Source organism: Protopterus annectens, chromosome 8.part0 (assembly GCF_019279795.1).
Source record: "Protopterus annectens isolate FY-2018-M chromosome 8.part0, PAN1.0, whole genome shotgun sequence".
NCBI lineage: Eukaryota > Metazoa > Chordata > Ceratodontiformes > Protopteridae > Protopterus > Protopterus annectens.
This window is the reverse complement of record NC_056741.1, coordinates 533057389-533075778: the sequence shown is the minus strand read 5'-3', so window position 1 is coordinate 533075778 and position 18390 is coordinate 533057389. Positions and strand designations below refer to the sequence as shown.

Here is an 18390-nt window from a genome sequence, read left to right as displayed (position 1 = left end):
CTCTGAGTAGACAATATGCGACAGAGTATAGGTGGAGTTTTTTTTAGATGGTCAGCATAGAGCATCTGCTTTAGGCCTGTGATTCTTTTAGTGAGGTATTTCTGTGACCTTTCCAGTTGTTGCAGATGTCTTGAGAGATGCATACCAAATGGGGGATTGTATTCTATAATGGATCTAATGAGGGATGAGTACAGTGAGACAATGACCTCCTCTTTTTTCTGGATGAAAAGCCCTTAGTGATGAGGTGTGCCACATAGAAGGATTTCCTGACTGTTGTGGCAGTGTGGTTATCAAAGATGAGACCACTGTCCACCTGTGTCCTTAAGTTTCTTATCACACTTTCAGCGTTTAGTGTACTGTCACCTATGTGGTAATTCACGGGTACATGTTTTTTCCCAAAGGGGATAACTATGCAGTTCTTGGCATTGAGCTTGAGCCCATGGCTCTGGCACCAAAAATCTGTTTCTGTAAGGCCTTTTTGTAGAATGTCCACACCATTTGGGGATTCAGTAATGGCTCCCAGTTTGCAGTCATCTGCGAACTTTGTTAGCCAGAGTCCCTTAGTGTTGGCCTGTAATTCAGAGAAGTAGATGCCAAACAAGAGCGGTCGCAGGACTGAACCCCGAGGTACTCCACTTGTCACAAGTCTGGAGCTGGATTTGGAGTCTGCTACTTTTACAGTGTGGGTTCTGTCAGTGAGCCAGTTGACAACCCATCGAGTGACATAGGGATTAATGCCCTGCTTAGTCAGTTTATCTATGATGCCAGAGTGGGGGATGGTGTTAAAGGCCTTGGAGAAGTTCAGATAGGCTGTGTGGACCACTTTACCCTTGTCCACGGCTCTGGAGACTGATTCGAAGAAGACACTCAGGTTCAGGAGACAAGATTGCCCCTTCACGAGCCCAAACTGCATGGGGTCCAGTGTTTGAAGGTTGCCAATGTCTTTGTTTATAAGTTCCATGATAATATGTTCCATGGCCTTGCAGATCAGACATTTCAGACTGATGGGGCAGTAGTTCCCAGGATCCAAGTTCGATCCCCTCTTGTGGAGTGGGATAACTGTAGCTGTGCGCCACAGGCACGAAGCCTGAGGTGAGGCTATGATTAAACATGACACTTAGGTGAGGTCCCAGTTCATTTTTTAGTTCATGTAGTACACAGCCTGGGATGTCGTCTGGTCCCATGGAAGCTGTATTCCTAGCATTGGAGAGTGTTTTTTTACTTATGTGGTCGTTATTACCTGAATTTGGCAATCTTTCGGTATTGAGATGGGCCCTTTAGGGGGTGAGAGGGTGGTGAAGTTTGCACTGAATCGATCTGCCAGGATATTGGCAATATCATTGGGATCAGTATATTTAGTGCCATTCTTTTGTAGCTCAAAGGAGATCTGAGCATTGCCATTTAGATTCTTGACATAGCTATAGAATGCTTTGTGGTTGTCTTTGGAATCTTTGGCAATTTTATTTTCTTAAACTAGCTTTGGAGGATTTTATGAGGGATCTCAGCTTCTTACTGAGGCTGGTTAGGGAGTTTTTTTGCATCCTGGGATTTTCTTCTTTTCTGCAACAGTTTCTTCCTTTTGTTGTAAAGTTTATTTATGGCAAGGGACCACCTGATAGGCTTCCTTTTTTTGGAGGAGAGCATCTTGGTTCTATTGGGGCTGGCACGATTCATGGACAAGTGGATGTGCTCATACAGTGTCTTAGTGTAGGATTCAGCAGTCGAACTTTCAGTTCCAGTCTGCATGGGTTTCATGAAGTTTGTCACTTCTGACTTGAGTAACATGAAGCTGGCTTTGGAGAAGTTTTTTTATGGAGGTTTCCTTACTGGGGGGTGGGGGTGGGATGTTGATGTCAAGGGTAATTAGCTTATGGTCAGACCTGACCAACGAGGTGGTGACCATAGGTGTGGAGCATCCATTTCCCATGTTGGTAATGACCAGGTCCAGAATATTGGAGCTCCTGGTGGGACTAAGGATTAGTTTATCCCAGGCATTGGAATTTATGAATTCCAAGAACCGTTGGGCAAAGGTGTTGGTACACGAGTAGTTTTCCCAGTTAATGGCAGAGTAGTTGAAATCACCCAGTATTAGGGTGTTTGGTTGTATCTTAATATTTTCCAGTATGTTTAGAAAGGTGTAGTGAGAATCTTGTGGCATGATGGGGAATCTGTAGCAAGCTACAGTATGGATTGCAGTCTTACCTAGTGTTAGTTGCACTTGGAGAATTTCAGACGCATTGTGTTGGGCAACTAGCCTGGTGTTGTGAATATCTTTGGTGAATATGGACACTCCTCCACCTTTAGTGTTCCGGTCCTGGTTTGGTGGCTGAAAAGTATGGTAAGGGTTGTAGCCTGGTATTGCAGGGGTGCTCTCTGGAGCCTTGAACCAGGTCTCAGTTACTGCACAGATATCGATGTTCTCCATTTTTGAGTGCCTCGAGAGAGAGTGCATTTTGAGGTTTAGACTTCTAGCATTGAGTAGCATTACCTTCAGATTTTGCATGCTTGTACCTGTTAGGGTGGTGGTTTTGTCCTTTGAACTTTGCCTAAAAAAGGCACTATAGGGGTAGCAAGAGCCTTAGCCAGTAACCTGAATCCCAGGGGCAACTGGTATAGACCATCTCTGGCAAAGCACTGTGGTCTGTCATATGTCGTTCCAGGCAGACAGATACTGGATCCCCTTTGAATGACACCAGAAGCTTAGCCAATTGTTGAAGTCAATCATTTTGTCCTTATACTATGGTATCATTCTGGGCAAAGGCAGAGTGCTAATCAGGGCTAGGGTCATACCTGCCTGGGCCACATGATCCAAGAGCTCTTCCATGTTTTTTCATGTAGTCCAGGGAGGTACGTCTCAAGTCATTCACTCCAACATGGACAGTGGCAGAGTCATATTTGTACTTGTTGTGGAGTGATTTGTGTGCATGCGTTATGCGCCTGATCCTGGCACCCGACAAGCAGCTGACTGTAATTTTCTCCTTGTTCAGTCTGGTGAGTGGGACATCAGTGTGCCTGACTATAGAGTCACCTATGGCTAAAGTGTTGGGTACATTGTCTTGCCTTAGGGGCCGTTGTTAGGTGGTACACTGGTGTTGTGAGCTATGTGACACTTTGGTTGTGATTGGTGTTTGTTTGCGTTTCAGCTTTGTTGCTTAGGCAGGTTATTGTTAAGGGCTTCCACATGTGGGTTTAGTGTTTAACTCAATACTTACCCAACACAAGCCCAGCACTGGAGCCTCACAGCTAAGAATGCTCTGCTTTTGCAGTTTCTGAACTGTAGAGGAGACTAGTGATTTGGGTATAACCCACATATTATGACTTAACTATTACAGTGATCTCTTCTGAAGTATACTGTTATGGTTAGTATACATATATACATACAACTGTAATTTGTAATGGTATAGTGAACAGAGAAGTCCCTCTTTGAAAGACGCAGTGTAAATGTTCTCCATAAACCATTAGACACCTACTTGCTTACTGTGTTTTGATGATACAAGCTAGTGCTGAACTGTAAGGTGCTGGAGTTCTCATATTCTACTACTTCCCTATAACTGAATGGATTAGGCCCAATTTTTCAATTTTATATTTTTGTATGTTGTTTAGTGATGGCTTAACTAATGATAAAACAAGGCAGAAATGAAAAAGGCCATTTCAGAAACTAAACTTTAAAGTAAAAAACATCATGAACAGTGATACATATTTAAATATACTTGTGATTCTGTTTCAAAGGGCAGTTGTAGTACTTTTGACTGGGTGCATTTTGAAAGAATTCTGGCAAATGAGAAAACATTGGGTATTATTAATTTTTGAGAAGGATACCACTCTGCTTTGAAGGAGTGATCAGTGGGATTACTAAAATGTGGCAGAATGTGTATTAGTAAATTGTAATAATATGACATTGTTAGTGAAAAGATACAGAAATAAACTAAATCCCTTTTAGCTTAGCTGGGTTTCAGCTTCTTAACATTAATGATTTCTTTCTAAAATGTCTAAATTTTTTGCTTTTCTTTTTTAAGATATGCACCTCCTCCAACTGTCACCAGTTCCTTCCAGCCGTGCCATAGCATGACAGATAGAGTACCCGTGGAGCCTACTTACAGAGCACCATCTGAGAAGCTTTTCTACCTCCCTCATATCTGTAGTCATGGATGTCTAGACAGGATACGGCCTCTAAGGAAGGACCAGTATAGAGGCAAGAATCCCCTTCTTGTCCCGCTACTTTATGACTTCAGGCGCATGACTGCTCGACGCCGTATTAACCGTAAGATGGCATTCCATGTTGTGTACAAGGCTCCTTGTGGCCTTTGCATGCGCAGCATGGAAGAAATAGAACACTATCTCTTCAAAACATATTGTGACTTTCTTTACCTAGAAATGTTTTGTTTGGACCCATATGTACTAGTGGATCGCAAGTTTCAGCCGCAAAAACCCTTTTATTTTATACAAGATATAACTGGAGGCAGGGAGGATGTTCCTTTGTCATGTGTCAATGAGATTGACATGACCCCTCCTCCCCAAGTGAAGTACAGCAAGGAGAGGATTCCAGGAAAAGGTGTCTTCATCAATACAAGCAGCGAGTTCCTTGTGGGCTGTGACTGTACAGATGGCTGTCGAGATAAGTAGGTGCTCTAAAAGTATTTTCTTCTAGTGTATAATGTAGTGTTTGTGTATTGCAAAAAATAGTTGCCATTTTTTTTTAGGTTATTGTTTGCTTTTGATTTAAAAATGTCTTGCCCAGCTTTACAGTGAATATTGTTGCACTTTTATTTATAGGCTCCACCACAGCTGTTAAACTTTGTGGGTGAGTTTCTGTCTTCCTACCCATTTTTGATTATTGATTGGTATTAGGAACCTTACTTTGGGGACAGATTTTGTTTTTTTTCTTTTTTATGTTGTCGTTTGGCAAACTTGCAGTGGCTCTGTATTTCAACCTGCACTTCCTTTGGGTTGAGTCTTGGTATTTGGTTGACTTTCTGTACTGTCCTTTTTTGATTCTGGATTACTGGACAGTGGTATTCCATGGTGTGTGCACTCCTGCATAGGCTCGCTCTCTCACACACACACACACACACACACACACACACACACACACACACACACACACACACACACACACACACATATTACAGCAGTGGAATAGCATTAAAGAGAAATTTACACTAGTATAATATTTGGGGGTAGTGGCACTGCAGTGAGGTATGATGTATTGAGCACTTAGTTTGTTGTGATTTATTCTGATGGATTTGAACAGCATAGAGGATTATGAGCGGGTCACCGATCATAACCTGCTTATGTGTTAGAGACATGGATGCTGAGAAATTCCCCTGTAGAGTGAAGCTTGAGAGGTTAATAGTGTCATCCATGTCGAGAGTGCATAAGTAAAGCTTGTACATACATACATACATACATACATTTGTAGACTGTTACTAGACTAGCTAACCAAGAGGTCTTTCTAAACCTAGCCAAGTTTTCCAGAAAGAAGAATAATGTGTTGTATCTAAATAAGACATTGAGGGCCAGGCATTTATAAGCTACCTCTGTCCATAAGGGACTTGGGTGCCAGGCCTAGTGTAAATTTTCTATTCCCCATCCACCTGTCTAGGTTGTGCTTAAACTGGGTTATAGACAAACTCAACTTCATATGGATAGGAAGCCTGTTCCATAGGCGAGGCTGTTTCTGGGACACATATCTGTCTTCCCAGCATGTTCTGTTTGTCAGAGACAAAATTCAAGTCCCTAGACCTTGTATTTCTCGTAATGTTCGACTTACGAATATGTAGGAGATTTATAAGTGTGGGGTTTGTTGATGCCTTGTAAGCCAGGCATAGATCACCCCTCAGCAATCTATAGGAAACTGAGTAGAGGAACAGGGCTTTAAGGTGCTGTGCATAAGGCAGGTTTGTTACGCCTTGTATTTTTTGTAAGGAACCTTTGAGGTCACTCTAGTTGCTGCAGATTCCCGGTCAAGTACATACCAAAATAATTATTATACTCTATTATTGGTCTGATAAGGCTGGAGTACAGTGGGATAATGACCTCTTTGGACCTAGATGCCATGCCCTTACTTATACGTTGCACATAAAAGGGATATTTCCTCACCACTGTGGCCACTTGGCTGTTGGAGGTAAGGCCACTGTCTACATGCATATCCAAAATCCCTGACCTCTGAGTCGACTCATAGGGGTTTATTGTCAACATGGTTATTAGCCAAGATGGTTGATTTCCCCAAAGGTACAATTATGCATTTCTTAGCACTGAGTTTAAGACCGTGGCTTTGGCACTATTTATTAGTCAAAGATGGACCTTCTTGAAGAGTGCTAGTGTCTACAGGGGAGTTGATGATGACCCCCAGTTTTCAAACTTAGACAACCTTCAGCATTTGCTTCCATTTCAGAGAAATAGATACTGAAAAGGAGCAGGCCCAGTACTGAGCCCTGGGGTACTCAGCTAGTGAGTGGCCTCTTCGTGGAGGTGGCCTCACCTATTTTGACCTTATGGGTCCTATCAGTGATCCAGTTGGTTATCCAGCAGGTGATAAAAGGGTTTATACCTAAATCAGTGAGCTTGTCTATAATGACTGAGTGTGGGATATTGCATCAAAAGCCTTGGCCAGGTTGAAGTAAGCTGTGTGCACAGTCTTACCTTCTTCCAGTGCTTTGGTGACCCTCTCAGAAAAGTCCACCATATTTAATAAGCATGGCCTTCCTTTAACAATGCCAAACAGTGATGGTTCCATCGTTTTCAGGTTACCTATGTCCTCATTTATGTCCAAGATGATTCTTTCCATGGCCTTACATGTGAGGCTGGTAAGATTTATGTGCCTGGAGTTAACCAGATCAGTGGTTGGACCTCCTTTGTGCAGGGGAATGACTGTAGCCATCTTCCATTCCATGGACACACAACCTGACTGAAGGCTCTAGTTGAAAAGTGAGTCAAGTGGACCAGAGAGATGATATTCCATGCTATTTATTAAACATTCTGGGATGTTATCAGGGCCCATTGATGCAGTGTTTTTGGCCTTGGAAAGTGCATTAATGACTTGTTCTCTAGTAATGGTTTGGGGGATTGTGTTATATTGCATTTCCTTTGGACTATCGGGAGGGAGTGGGAGTTGAAATTTGAGCTAAACCTGTCAGCCAAAAGGTTGGCATTGGCCTCTGGTTCAGTGTGGATGATGCAATTTACAATAAGTTCTCTGCATTGTTGTGTATTTCCTCTGATGTTATGGACATAGCTGGCTAAAGCCTTATGGTTGTCCTTTGCATGACAGGCTATTTTTTTCTTCAAATTTAGCCTTTGAAGTATTAATTAGCACTCTTATCTACCTGTTTAGATTGATCAGGAGGCTTTTAGTATGTATGGTTTTGTTCCTCCCACGCTTGGCCAAGATTTATTTATTTATTTTCATTTATTTTATTTTGCATTTGTTTATAGGGATTGTCCGACTGAGCTGAAGAGCCCTTTTTCTGTGGAGGCCCAGGAGAAAAGCTCCAACATATTATACAATTTTCATTATAAATTAGCATTAAACAGCAATGTTACAGGATTATTACAAGGCATTAAGTAGCAATACAATGTTATACAGTGTCAATAATCAGGTGTATAGCAAAACTATTTCAAGATGTATAAAAAGAAAATATGTCATTAAGATGAATATAGTTTTTGGGGTAAGTGGTTACTAAAACCCAGTTTTATCATAATGTTGTTGCATGAAGGCAAGACAATTACAATATAATGTTTCTCTGAGGCGATTTGCTCAATAGATTTTAGAAGATAGTAGAAAAAGTAGTCAAGGAAGATTAGAGAGAGCTAGTGAGAAGCGTGAGTTAAGGGTAGAAAGTAGATTAAGGTATGGGAAGTAGGGGATGTGTAAGGAGGGAGAGTGCAGTGGCAGGACCAGTGACTTTTAAAGTGCTCTTTAGTGGCTGTCTTAAATTGTTTAGAATGTGTAACTTTTTTTGTTGTATAACCGATTGATAGTGTGATTCCACCATTGAGTTTTTTATGCTTAATACAAGTGGGCACAACTTGCTTTATAAAGCTGTTAGTATGGTATGGCTGATTAGAGATTTTGTAAGTAGCTCACTGTAGTCTATGCTGTTTAGTGGATTTGGGGTTGCTTGGAATTTAGCCAAGGTGTTGCTTAGTATTGAGAGGTTAGCTTTGGAATAGTTTCTAAAGGTTTTTGGTTTTGCTGGATCCTTGGATTTAATTTTTATTTCAAGTAATATCACATTATGGTCAGATCTGATTAGCAAAAAAAATGGGTGAGGAACATTGCCCCCTCCATGTTCGTGAGTACAAGTTCAAGGATGTTTGTACCCTTAGTGGGAGAATGGACCAACTGTTACAGGATGTTTTTATTAACAATGGTAAGAATCGCTGGGCTTGTGTATTAGAAGTGGTGTAGGATTCCCAGTCTGTTGAATGGTAGTTGAGATCTCCCATGAATATCATATTGGGTTGAACAGTGAGGGACTCTTGTACATTGAGATGGGTAGTATGGGTTTTCTGGGATATGGAGGGGAGACCTGTATGTTGTAAGGTTACGGTATGGCACCCTGTTTATGATGATTTGCACATATATGATGAGTGGCTCATACACTTTGACTAGTCTGGATGTGAGATTAGTCTTAATATAGACTGACACTCCTCCATCTTTTGTTCCCTCCTTTGTAGTAGCTGGTCAAATGGTGTGAAAGGCATTATTACCTTGCATTGCTGAGGTACTGTCGGTGACATTAAACTACGTCTCTATTACTGCACAGATGTCTACGCTTTCCAGGGAGGGGAAGGCTTGCAGGGAGTGGAGTTTAAGACTTCTAGCATTGAGCAGTACCATCTTCAGATATTCCTTCATAGGTTCAGTTAAATCAGTAGGTTTATGTTTGGCATTGCCTAAAAAAGGCATAATGGGAGTTGAAAAGGTCTTTCCCAATATATGAAAGCCTAGAGGGGGATAAGTGCAGACCATCCATGGCAAAAGCAGCATGGTCTGTCAACCATGTCCTCCCAGACCGTCAAATATTATACCCCCCTGGATTGACACCAGAAGCTAAGCCAATTGTTAAAATCAATAATTTTCTATTGATAACGTTGCACCATCCTTGTAGAAGGTATTATGCTGCACAGTGCTAGGCTCATACCTGCCTGAGACGTATAATTAGCTAACTCAATCATGTCTTGTTTCATGTAGTCAAAGGAGGTACATTTCAGTTCATTAACACCCACATGGACTATGACAGAGTCATACTTGTAGCTGTGGTTCAATGACCTGAGTGCCTGTGATACTTGATGGATGTTAGCCCTGGAAAGGCAACTAAACGTGACTCTCCTTACTGCATCTGGTGAGTGGGGACATCAGTGTGCCTCACTACAGAATCACCAATGACCAGGAAATTTGGCTGTGTGCTGGTTTGCCTTAAACATTTAGTGGAGGCACTGGATGCAGTTTTACTATTTGTAGTTGTGGGTGTGTGATTTATATGATTGCTGAGGGCTGATTTTTTACTGTGCAGGAGGTCTTAGTGTTTTGGGAAGGTTTCCTGTAAGTGCCTCAGCATAAGTAGTTTTATGTGTGGAGTCTTTACCTTATACAGAAGGTGTGGTGCAAGTGTCACTGACAACCTGTATAGTATTAGTTTTGGTTATATGAGAGAGTTTTGCCTCCAGGGTTAATGTGTATTTACACCTCTCACATACACAGTCTGTTTTGTTAAGAATAATTGGGTTGTCAGTGTACACGAGACAATTGCTGCAATGCTTCAGAGTACCAATCTCAACCAGACTGGCCACAGAAAGAGTCAAGAAGTGCATATCCATGGCCACCGATCTACTAGGGAGGAGTGAAGAAAACGTAAATATTGAGTAAGTCAGCAAGACAAGCAACTTGATATGCAATGCTCAGCTATGAGCAAACTAGATGCTCCAGTAGTTAAAAAAATCGTAATGTCACAAGAGAGCAGACCACAGAGCAAAGACACTTAGAATAACAAACACAATAAGCCTTCACCAACAATTCCCAGTTCAGAAGGGTGAAGGCTACTCTCTCCTCCCACACAAGTGTAGACAACAAACCTTCCTAATGTAAAATAACTGGTTTGGAACACAAGTGCTTAAACTAGAACAAAGACACTTAAAATAACAGGCGCAATAAGCCTTCACCAGCAATTCCCAGCTCAGAAAGGTGGAGGCTACCCTTTCCTCCCACGAGTGTAGACCACATACCTTCTTAATGTAAAACAACTGGTTTGAAGCCCAGGTACTTAAAGCAGAACTAAGACACTTTCAGAATAATGGACACAATAAGCCTTCAGCCAGCAATTCCCAGCATAGAAAGGTGTAGGCGGCTCTTTCCTGCCACAAGAGTTTAGACCACAGACTTTCCTAATGTAAAATGACTGGTGCTTAAATCAAAATTAAGAGGTGTAGAATAACCGTTACAGTGTAATCAGGCTACTAACAAGCAATAATAAATGCAGCCGAATAAATGCAACTGAACACTTCAAGAAGAAGCAGCAAAAATCAAAGTAATGTGTTAAGGTAGGAATGCGCTCAGATACAGTAAAAGCAGGTGAATAAATTGCATTTTTAAGTAAGTGGAAAGGGAGGAAACAGAAGATAATTCAAATTTAAGAGGCTAAGGGGGTCAGCTTTCTCAACTGATCTCTCAGTACTAAGTTGAATGAGCTTATGAGATGGGACTGGGAGAAAAGTCCAAAATCAGTTTTATAGTTGGGGCCAATAACTCAAAAGCCACCAATCAAATGCAGGCAGAGATTAGCAATAGTCAGGCAGAGAACAGCAAGTCAAACAAGTAGTCTACCTAAATAAAGATGCCTTCAAATATTTCTAGTTAAACGAGAAATGCTGTTTATCAGATCCTTCCACTAATTAGCTGGATGTTATTCACTGTCTGCAAAGGGATTCTTTTCTAACTTTTCCAACTGACCCAGCCAAAACTTCTTAAAATTCCAAAAGAACAAAAAAACTTAAAACAAAACAAATGCAATATAAGAAAAAGATAAAAAATAGAAGTAACCTGTTCATAATGCTTAGTAGTGCATGGAGCATTATCTATTCCATGTACTGCTAGTTGCAGATAAAAAAAAGGACCAAGTGTTTTGCCAACTGTCAAATCCATAAAGCACTTGGCAATCACTGTCAGAAAGACAGTGGAACTCTGTCCTGTTATGTTTACACTCACTTTACCATGTCTGTAAGATGTCCAGATATTTTGCCTCATATGTTTGGTTTGTTCCTCATAATATAATTGGTTTTCAGACAAATCAGTGAGGACTGAAATCAATAAGTAATGACAGACGTTTGAGTTTTAGACTTCATAGTCTTCAGAAAATGCTGACAAACATGCATCCTGTTATTCTAGCAACTTTCTAAGTTTATGACAGGAAGTGAGAGACACGTTTACCAGTGCAGACAGCATGCAGAAGCAAGTCTGTTTTTATTCTGCTGCTGCCTTTGCTGCTCAGTACTGACAAATTTGATTGCCTAGAGTGAGACCCAACATTAACAAGTTAAGCAGAGGTGGTTAACATTTGTTAATGTTGGGTCTCACCCTATAGTGGCGCTTAACTGATTGTCATTTTCCAGATATCTAAGCGTAGTCACTGTGCTCTGTGCACTACATCATAATTGTGATCTAGACTTGAATGTGAATTGGATTTAATATGTATAGAAATAATTTGTTACTGATGCCAGGTGGTGGATGAACTTACATAGTTTATTCAAGCATGTTGTGTTTTAAAAATTGCATGAACAAGTTGGTAGAAGCCTGAATGAAATATTTAGAAAGGAACATATAAATAAATAGTTAAGTTTTGTTTTAATTTAGTTTGCTCTAATAATTTGTTAACCTTGTAAAACCCAGTATGCACAAGCCTTTTTTTCAGGGCAACTGTGAAGCATTGTCTGATTTAGTGACTTTCCCCAGAGTCCCAGCGATGGCAGATGGTGGCTGAAAATCTCATATCCTGAACTACAGTACAAAGTCTGCTAGCAGTTGGCTTCAATCCTTTGTGCTGAACTGTCTTTTAAATATGAACTGTTTGTTAAGGTGAACTAGAATGTCGACTGGAAAGTTGAGAGCAGAAGTCATCTGATAAATATTGATCTAATGATGTCAGTTTTCATTCGGTCCTCAACTTTTGGGTTCGGATCCAATCCTTGGCTTGTGGCGATCACAAAAGCTCTCGAGCAACCGCCTTACCACAATGCACCTCCTTCAATTATCTCAAAATCTCGTTTGGCGCTTCTATTGAAAGACATGGTTCTTCCTTGTGCTCTCAACTGACTTAAAATTGTTTTATTATTATTTACTTCTGCCTTTTTCCTCTCTTTTATCTTTGTTTTTCTTAAAAGCTATCTTACAAACAAATTTGTTCTTTCCCTTACCCTTATATTTACATTTTTCATTCTATCCTTAGTACTTCCCTCCCTCCATACACTTTGGTGTATTCTCTTACCATTGTTGGTAGTTCTTGCTCTTGTTTTTATATATATATATATATATATATATATATATGTGTTCACGTCTGAATCTCGAAATACTTAAATATCGAATTTCAGTATCTCGAGACCAGAATAGCGAAAGTCCACAAAAATTAAAAATTCAAAACACCTACATCCAAAATATTGAAAATAACAGACCGCAATGAAAATCCAACCCTCCCCAGACATTAAAAAAAAAAAATGCTAGGATACATTTAATCAGGGGGCAAGCCCCCCTACACCCAAGCTACTTATATATACCAACTCTGAAGTTGCATTAACACGACAAAAAATATATATGTATGTTGTAACATGCCCTACACTCCCATTGCACTGTGTTATACTTGTCTCACAAGAAACACACATATACAGAACTCACCACTTTCAACACTTAAACACACACACACACACTCACCTGCCCTAACTGACTTCTAAAACTTTCCAAAAAAGTAAAACAAACCACATGTGTATCCAAAACCCTGACAAACTACAAACCTACCTGAATCTCTGAACATAACCACACGTCGGCTGATTCTTTACTACCCGGAAACCAATAAACCTTAAAGTGACAGCATACAACGAATGACCAGAGCACACCACACCTACTGCAGATTCAACAGACTAAGATTCGACAATGTGCAGTTTCAGTCAACTGCACTTTCACTATTCTGGTCTCAAGGTACTGAAATTCAATATTTCAGTATTTCGTGATTTAGAAGGGAATCTATATATGTGTGTATGTAAGGAAAGTGTAAACTCAAACTTTGGTCTATTGTTATCTGTAACCTCTAGTCATGGCTGATAAAGGGAAAGCCCCAGCAGTGTTCAAAAAATGTACAAATTGCGGTCGTAAAATCCCTGTCTGACTCACACTCGTGTTTATTGCCTAGGTCCTCTCCACCTTCAGGAGGACTGTTCTATTTGTCATTCTTTAAATTCCAGGTCTCTTACTGGGCATAAAAACAAATTAAACCTTGCGGGATTATTCCTGACTTCTTTCTCTGAGCCAGTATCTGGAAGTTCTTCTGAAAAACAAAACAAAAGACTGCTTCACCAACTCCTAGCACTTCTTCCTCTTTTTCCATAGTATTGGAGAAGGCAAAAAAGAGACCTCGTTTGGATTTTTCTGACTCTTCAGACCCGGAAAGGAGACCTGTCAAACCCTATCAGACATCTTGCTTGGGTCCAAGACCTTCCAAGTCAGAGACTTCAGATTCAAAAGAGACACAAAACTATCAGATCTGACCTTCCGCTCTGATCCAAGATCTGCTGAATCAGACTATTTCGGACAGGCTGATCCCTAGGAACCTAAGAAGGTCAAGACAAAGCATTTCGGATCACGGCACTTTGGATCTGATTTTACAAATTCCATTAGTAAGGACTGGTACAAATTCCATTACCAAGGACTGGTTATTTTTCTTTCTATAGATCCAGTCCCTTCAAAGGTTCCCTCCCCATTTTTGGAGACACCTAGTTCTCCCTCTATTACGTCTACTCATTTGTCCAGTAGCCTAACCGAAGAAGATGTGGAGAGGTTTGTGAGGAGGATTCTCCCGGCGCAGTGTGTGCCTAGCGTTTCATAGACTCCTGCCCTTCTGGGTCAGGAGATCTAATCATCCACAACTCTTCCTTTGACACCCATCTCTGTCTCAGAGTCCTTGGATCTGAGTCATTTGGTTCCCTCTGCCTTGGATCAGAGGACTTCTTTTCCCTCTGATCAAAGGCTTGCCTTGAGTTCTTCAGCTCCATTAGATCTTGAGAGCTCTCAGAGCCAAAGCTACCCTGTCGGGTCCAGGGTGCTGTAGTCTACTCCAATGTTTTTGTAGCTGTTTCACCAGGTTACAGAGAAATCTAATTAAGGAACTCTCTAATACCCTGTCAGAACCTGTTTCTCAAGAAGTGTAGGCCTTTGTATCTTCCCAGTTGCTACCCTGCATCAGTATCAAACTCTTCCATGAGGTTGATCTCAAATATTCCTGAAGGAACCTCAAGGGCAGTGGGTTCCAACATTTCCATAAGGAGGCATGCCTGGATGTGCTTATGCGATTTTACGGGGCCCTTCAAGGCATCGTTTGTCAGTGCTCCCTTTGATGGTATGTCACTGTTTGGCCCCAGTGTTTAAGAGACTAACCAGGTGTGTAAAGAACAGAAAGACCCTGTCTGCTCTGGGCATATATTTTCCAGTCCTCAATGATCCTTTTACAGGAATCAGTGAGGTATTGGGAAAATGTGGTTCAGAGTCCCAGGGCCCTTTCCAGGACACGTGGTGGAGTCCCTCTAGGAATAGACGGAGGAACTCCAATAATAGACGCCACCCTAACGGCAGAGGAGACCTGCCAAACAGAGGGTCCAGAGATTCCTTCTTTGATAGGCCTTTCCAGTGTTCCTGAACAGAGGCCCAATTCACCTCTGGAGGCAATCGGGAGTCGATTATCCCTGCATCAGAGGGCCTGGCTAGAGTTAACAGATACCTGGGTGCAGAGGATTGTATCCATAGGCTATACAGTACCATTTTCCCATTCACCTCCAATATCAAGAAGATTTCTCGATGTTCCACCCAGTCAGAGGGAATAAGCAGTGCATCAAATTCAAAAGCTGCTAGTCAAGAGAGTCATCCAGGAAGTCGTACCAGACCAAATAGAATCCGGGACTTACTTAAGATACTTTTTGGTGCCACAGAAAACAGGGGACTGGAGAGTAATGCTGGATCTCGCCAACCTAAACAAATCGTGTCTGTATTAGAAGACTGAAAGTTTAAAATCGTGAACAGTCTAAAGAGTGAAAATGATGGACCTTGAAGTGTTTTTTTGAGATTGCAGTATGGTGAAGATTGGAATATTTGCCCTTTCCTCACTGTAGTGCGATCTCGGAGTTGTAATATATATTTAGCGGGGGATTGTAGAGGGCACAGCCCCCCACAATAATGATTTCTAGGTCCAGCATTTTCGCTCTTTAGAGCGTTCGCAATTTGAAACTTTGTCTTCTAGTATAGACCCAAACAAATCAGCATGGAGAACCACGTTTCTGATGGTCATGGCTCATTCCACGCTGCTGTTCTTGGGAAGAGGCAGTTGGATGTGCTCGACAGACCTTCAGAAGGTCGTGTACTATCAAATAAAAATGAGCAGGCTCTCCAGAAAGTACCTACACTTCCAGCTGGGAGGCACTGCAGAAAGTACCTACACTTTCAGCTGAAGTCAGTCATTAGCAATTCAGAGTCTTGCCTTTTGGTCTTACCACAGCCTCCAGGGTGTTCACCAAATTCATGGCAGTAGTAACAACTCACTTGAGACTGCAAGGATTGTGTGTGTGTGTTTCCGTATCTTGACGACTGGTTCATTACCTCCTCAACCACACATCAAGTAATACAGACAAGAGAGAATGTTCTCTACACATGTTCACTTCCAGGAATCACCATAAACTATGAAAAGTGTCTGTTAGCCCCAACTCAAAACTTGGAATTCATAGGAGCACATTTCAACACAAAGACAGACTCCTTCAGTGTTCCTTCCCAGAGTTCAGACCTGAAGATCACAAGTAAGGAAAATACTCTGCAGTTCCAAAATTGCTGCCCGCTTGGTCCTTCAAGCTGTAGGATATGTGGCAGTGGAGATGACTCTAGATGTCCTTCTGTTCTCATGTTGCAGTGTTCTAAACATGAGGAATCCTCTGCGTGAGGCAACCCAAATACAAAAGCTTAGCCTGGCTGCTGTATGCTGCATGGGATGTCACACGTAGGTACCATAAACCATGGGCCATAAATGTGACGTCCACACGTGCAGACCTCAGAACTTTGCTGCCAGTCGAACATCAGCTCGCTCATTCTGCTCCACACCAGTATCTTCAAAAAGATAAATGCCCTGTTCGGGAACATTTTTTATTCTGGCTGTTGTTCATTTGTTCATTTAGCTGATTCCGTCCATGTCATTTAGGAAGGGAAAATGTAAGTGCGGACGTCAAATTCCACACAAAGATAGCCATGATCTCTGCCTCTCTTGTTTAGGGACTACTCACGACTACAAAACGTGTTCCATTTGCCAGTCGTTTGTCCCTAAAACTTCTGCGCAGCTGTCTCGCAAGCCTTAACTTATTGATGGAAAACTAGCATCTTAAGTGCTTTGCTTTTGGTGTGGAAGTGACATCTGCCGTTTCGGACGAACTGCCAAGAAGGAAGGCTAAAGTAGCTAGGCCGGAAAAAAAACACCTGCTCCTCCAGGTTCAGACAGCCTGTCAGCCACCGATCTAGGGGCTGTGGTATGTCTAATGGCTTTGGTGACTTTGGCAGGTACCGTATCGGATGCTGCCCTAGTTTCTCCAGCCTGCACAACCATGGAGGTACCAGCGACATTGACTCCCCATGTCAGGAGGGAACCTGGTTTGCCCAAACGGCTTAGGATAGCTTCTGTATCAGAGGAAAGCTCTTCTAATCCTCTGGTGTCCTTGGATTGTAGGCCTGTGCCTGCTCAGCCCAGACCAAAGACCCCTTCTCTAAAAAAGAAACATAAGTGTAAGCATTTGTCTGCTCCTTCAGAAGGTATTCTTGATTGGCAGGCATGCTCTCAATGTATTTTCGAAGCCTTCATGGCCCTTAGGCCTAATTTCTCACAGACCCGTTCTGGTCTGTCAGCTTTGAGTCCCAGGCCTGCTTCTTTAGGCCCATTGCCCAATCCACAGACACCTGAAGAAGATTCCCCCACAAGGTGGACCTCACCGCACATCAGAAGGGATCACTTATCCATCCACACCTCCAAACCCTCTGACTAACCCTGTGGGTGATGAACCTTTGATCCCTTTTAGACACCTTTACTCAGAGAACGTGCTTTTGACACTGTAGGAGGCCAGGATACCCACTACCAGGAGATCCTACCTATGCAAGTGGAAAAGATTCTCCAGTCCGTGTCTTCACAGGCAACTAGATCCTTTTCAGGAAGACGTACCCCTAGATTTGTCTTACATGTGTAAACTCCTTAAGTCTGAACTTTTATATTCATCACTGAAAGTCCATTTATCAGCTATCTCTGCTTGCTTACCTCTCAATCCACCTTTGTTATCCAGATTAGAGGTAAAACTTTTCCTTAAGGGGTACTTCATATCAGGCCTCCAAGGAAACCTTCTCCTTGGGACCTGAACTTAATTCTAGAAAAACTCATTACTGCCCCCTTCGAGCCAGCAGCCACAGCGCATTTGGAAAACAGTGCTTCTTGTAGCCCTAACTTCGGCCAGATGTGTCTCAGAACTACAAGCACTCATGGCTAACTCACCATACCTGATATTTCATAAGGATAGAGTCTCTCTCCGTACAAATCCGTCCTTCATTCCTGAAATGGTCAATGAACATTCGCTTAAACAGTCCATCCACTTACCCACATTCTTTTCTTCATCTTCCTCTTCAGGCGAGTCCCTTTCATATTCCTCACAACTGGCTTCTCCCTTAAGATATTGTTTTCTTGAAGAGGATTCTGTAGAATATGATTCCCCACCTGAAGACATCACCTTTGGGAAAACTACTTCAAATGGGATCCTACACAAATGACAGAAGTTTAGAAGAGATATTATGGGATTCTGCAGATGGAATCCACCTCCCCCTTAGCCATTCCTCCAGTGATCCCGGCCTACTTGGACACCTTTGTCTCGGCTTCCAAGGCCCAAGACTCTCAGCCACCAGCCCCAAAAAGACCAGACAGGTTCTATAAAGTTCCTGATGACTTCAAATTTCTTATCATGTCTCCTATTGCAGAACCTGTTGTTAATGCAGTCTCTCCAGATAAACAATCCAGACAGATTCCTTCCTCTTCCTTGCTCCCACTAGATAAAGATAGTAAAATGATGGATAGGTTAGGGAAGAAATTTACACACTTTCCACACTGGAGTTTAGAACCATCA

At 41.9% G+C, this 18390-nt stretch overlaps 1 protein-coding gene across 1 annotated transcript in view; it reads left to right on the top strand.

Moving 5' to 3' along the window:
* Positions 1–18390, top strand: part of SETDB1 (SET domain bifurcated histone lysine methyltransferase 1) — a gene marked incomplete in the record, with an annotated part of 3089600 nt that overhangs the window by 1760578 nt on the left and 1310632 nt on the right. Inside the window, 1 exon segment of the mRNA XM_044080041.1 lies at positions 4017–4619. Within this exon segment, the coding sequence (XP_043935976.1) occupies positions 4017–4619 (603 nt within the window).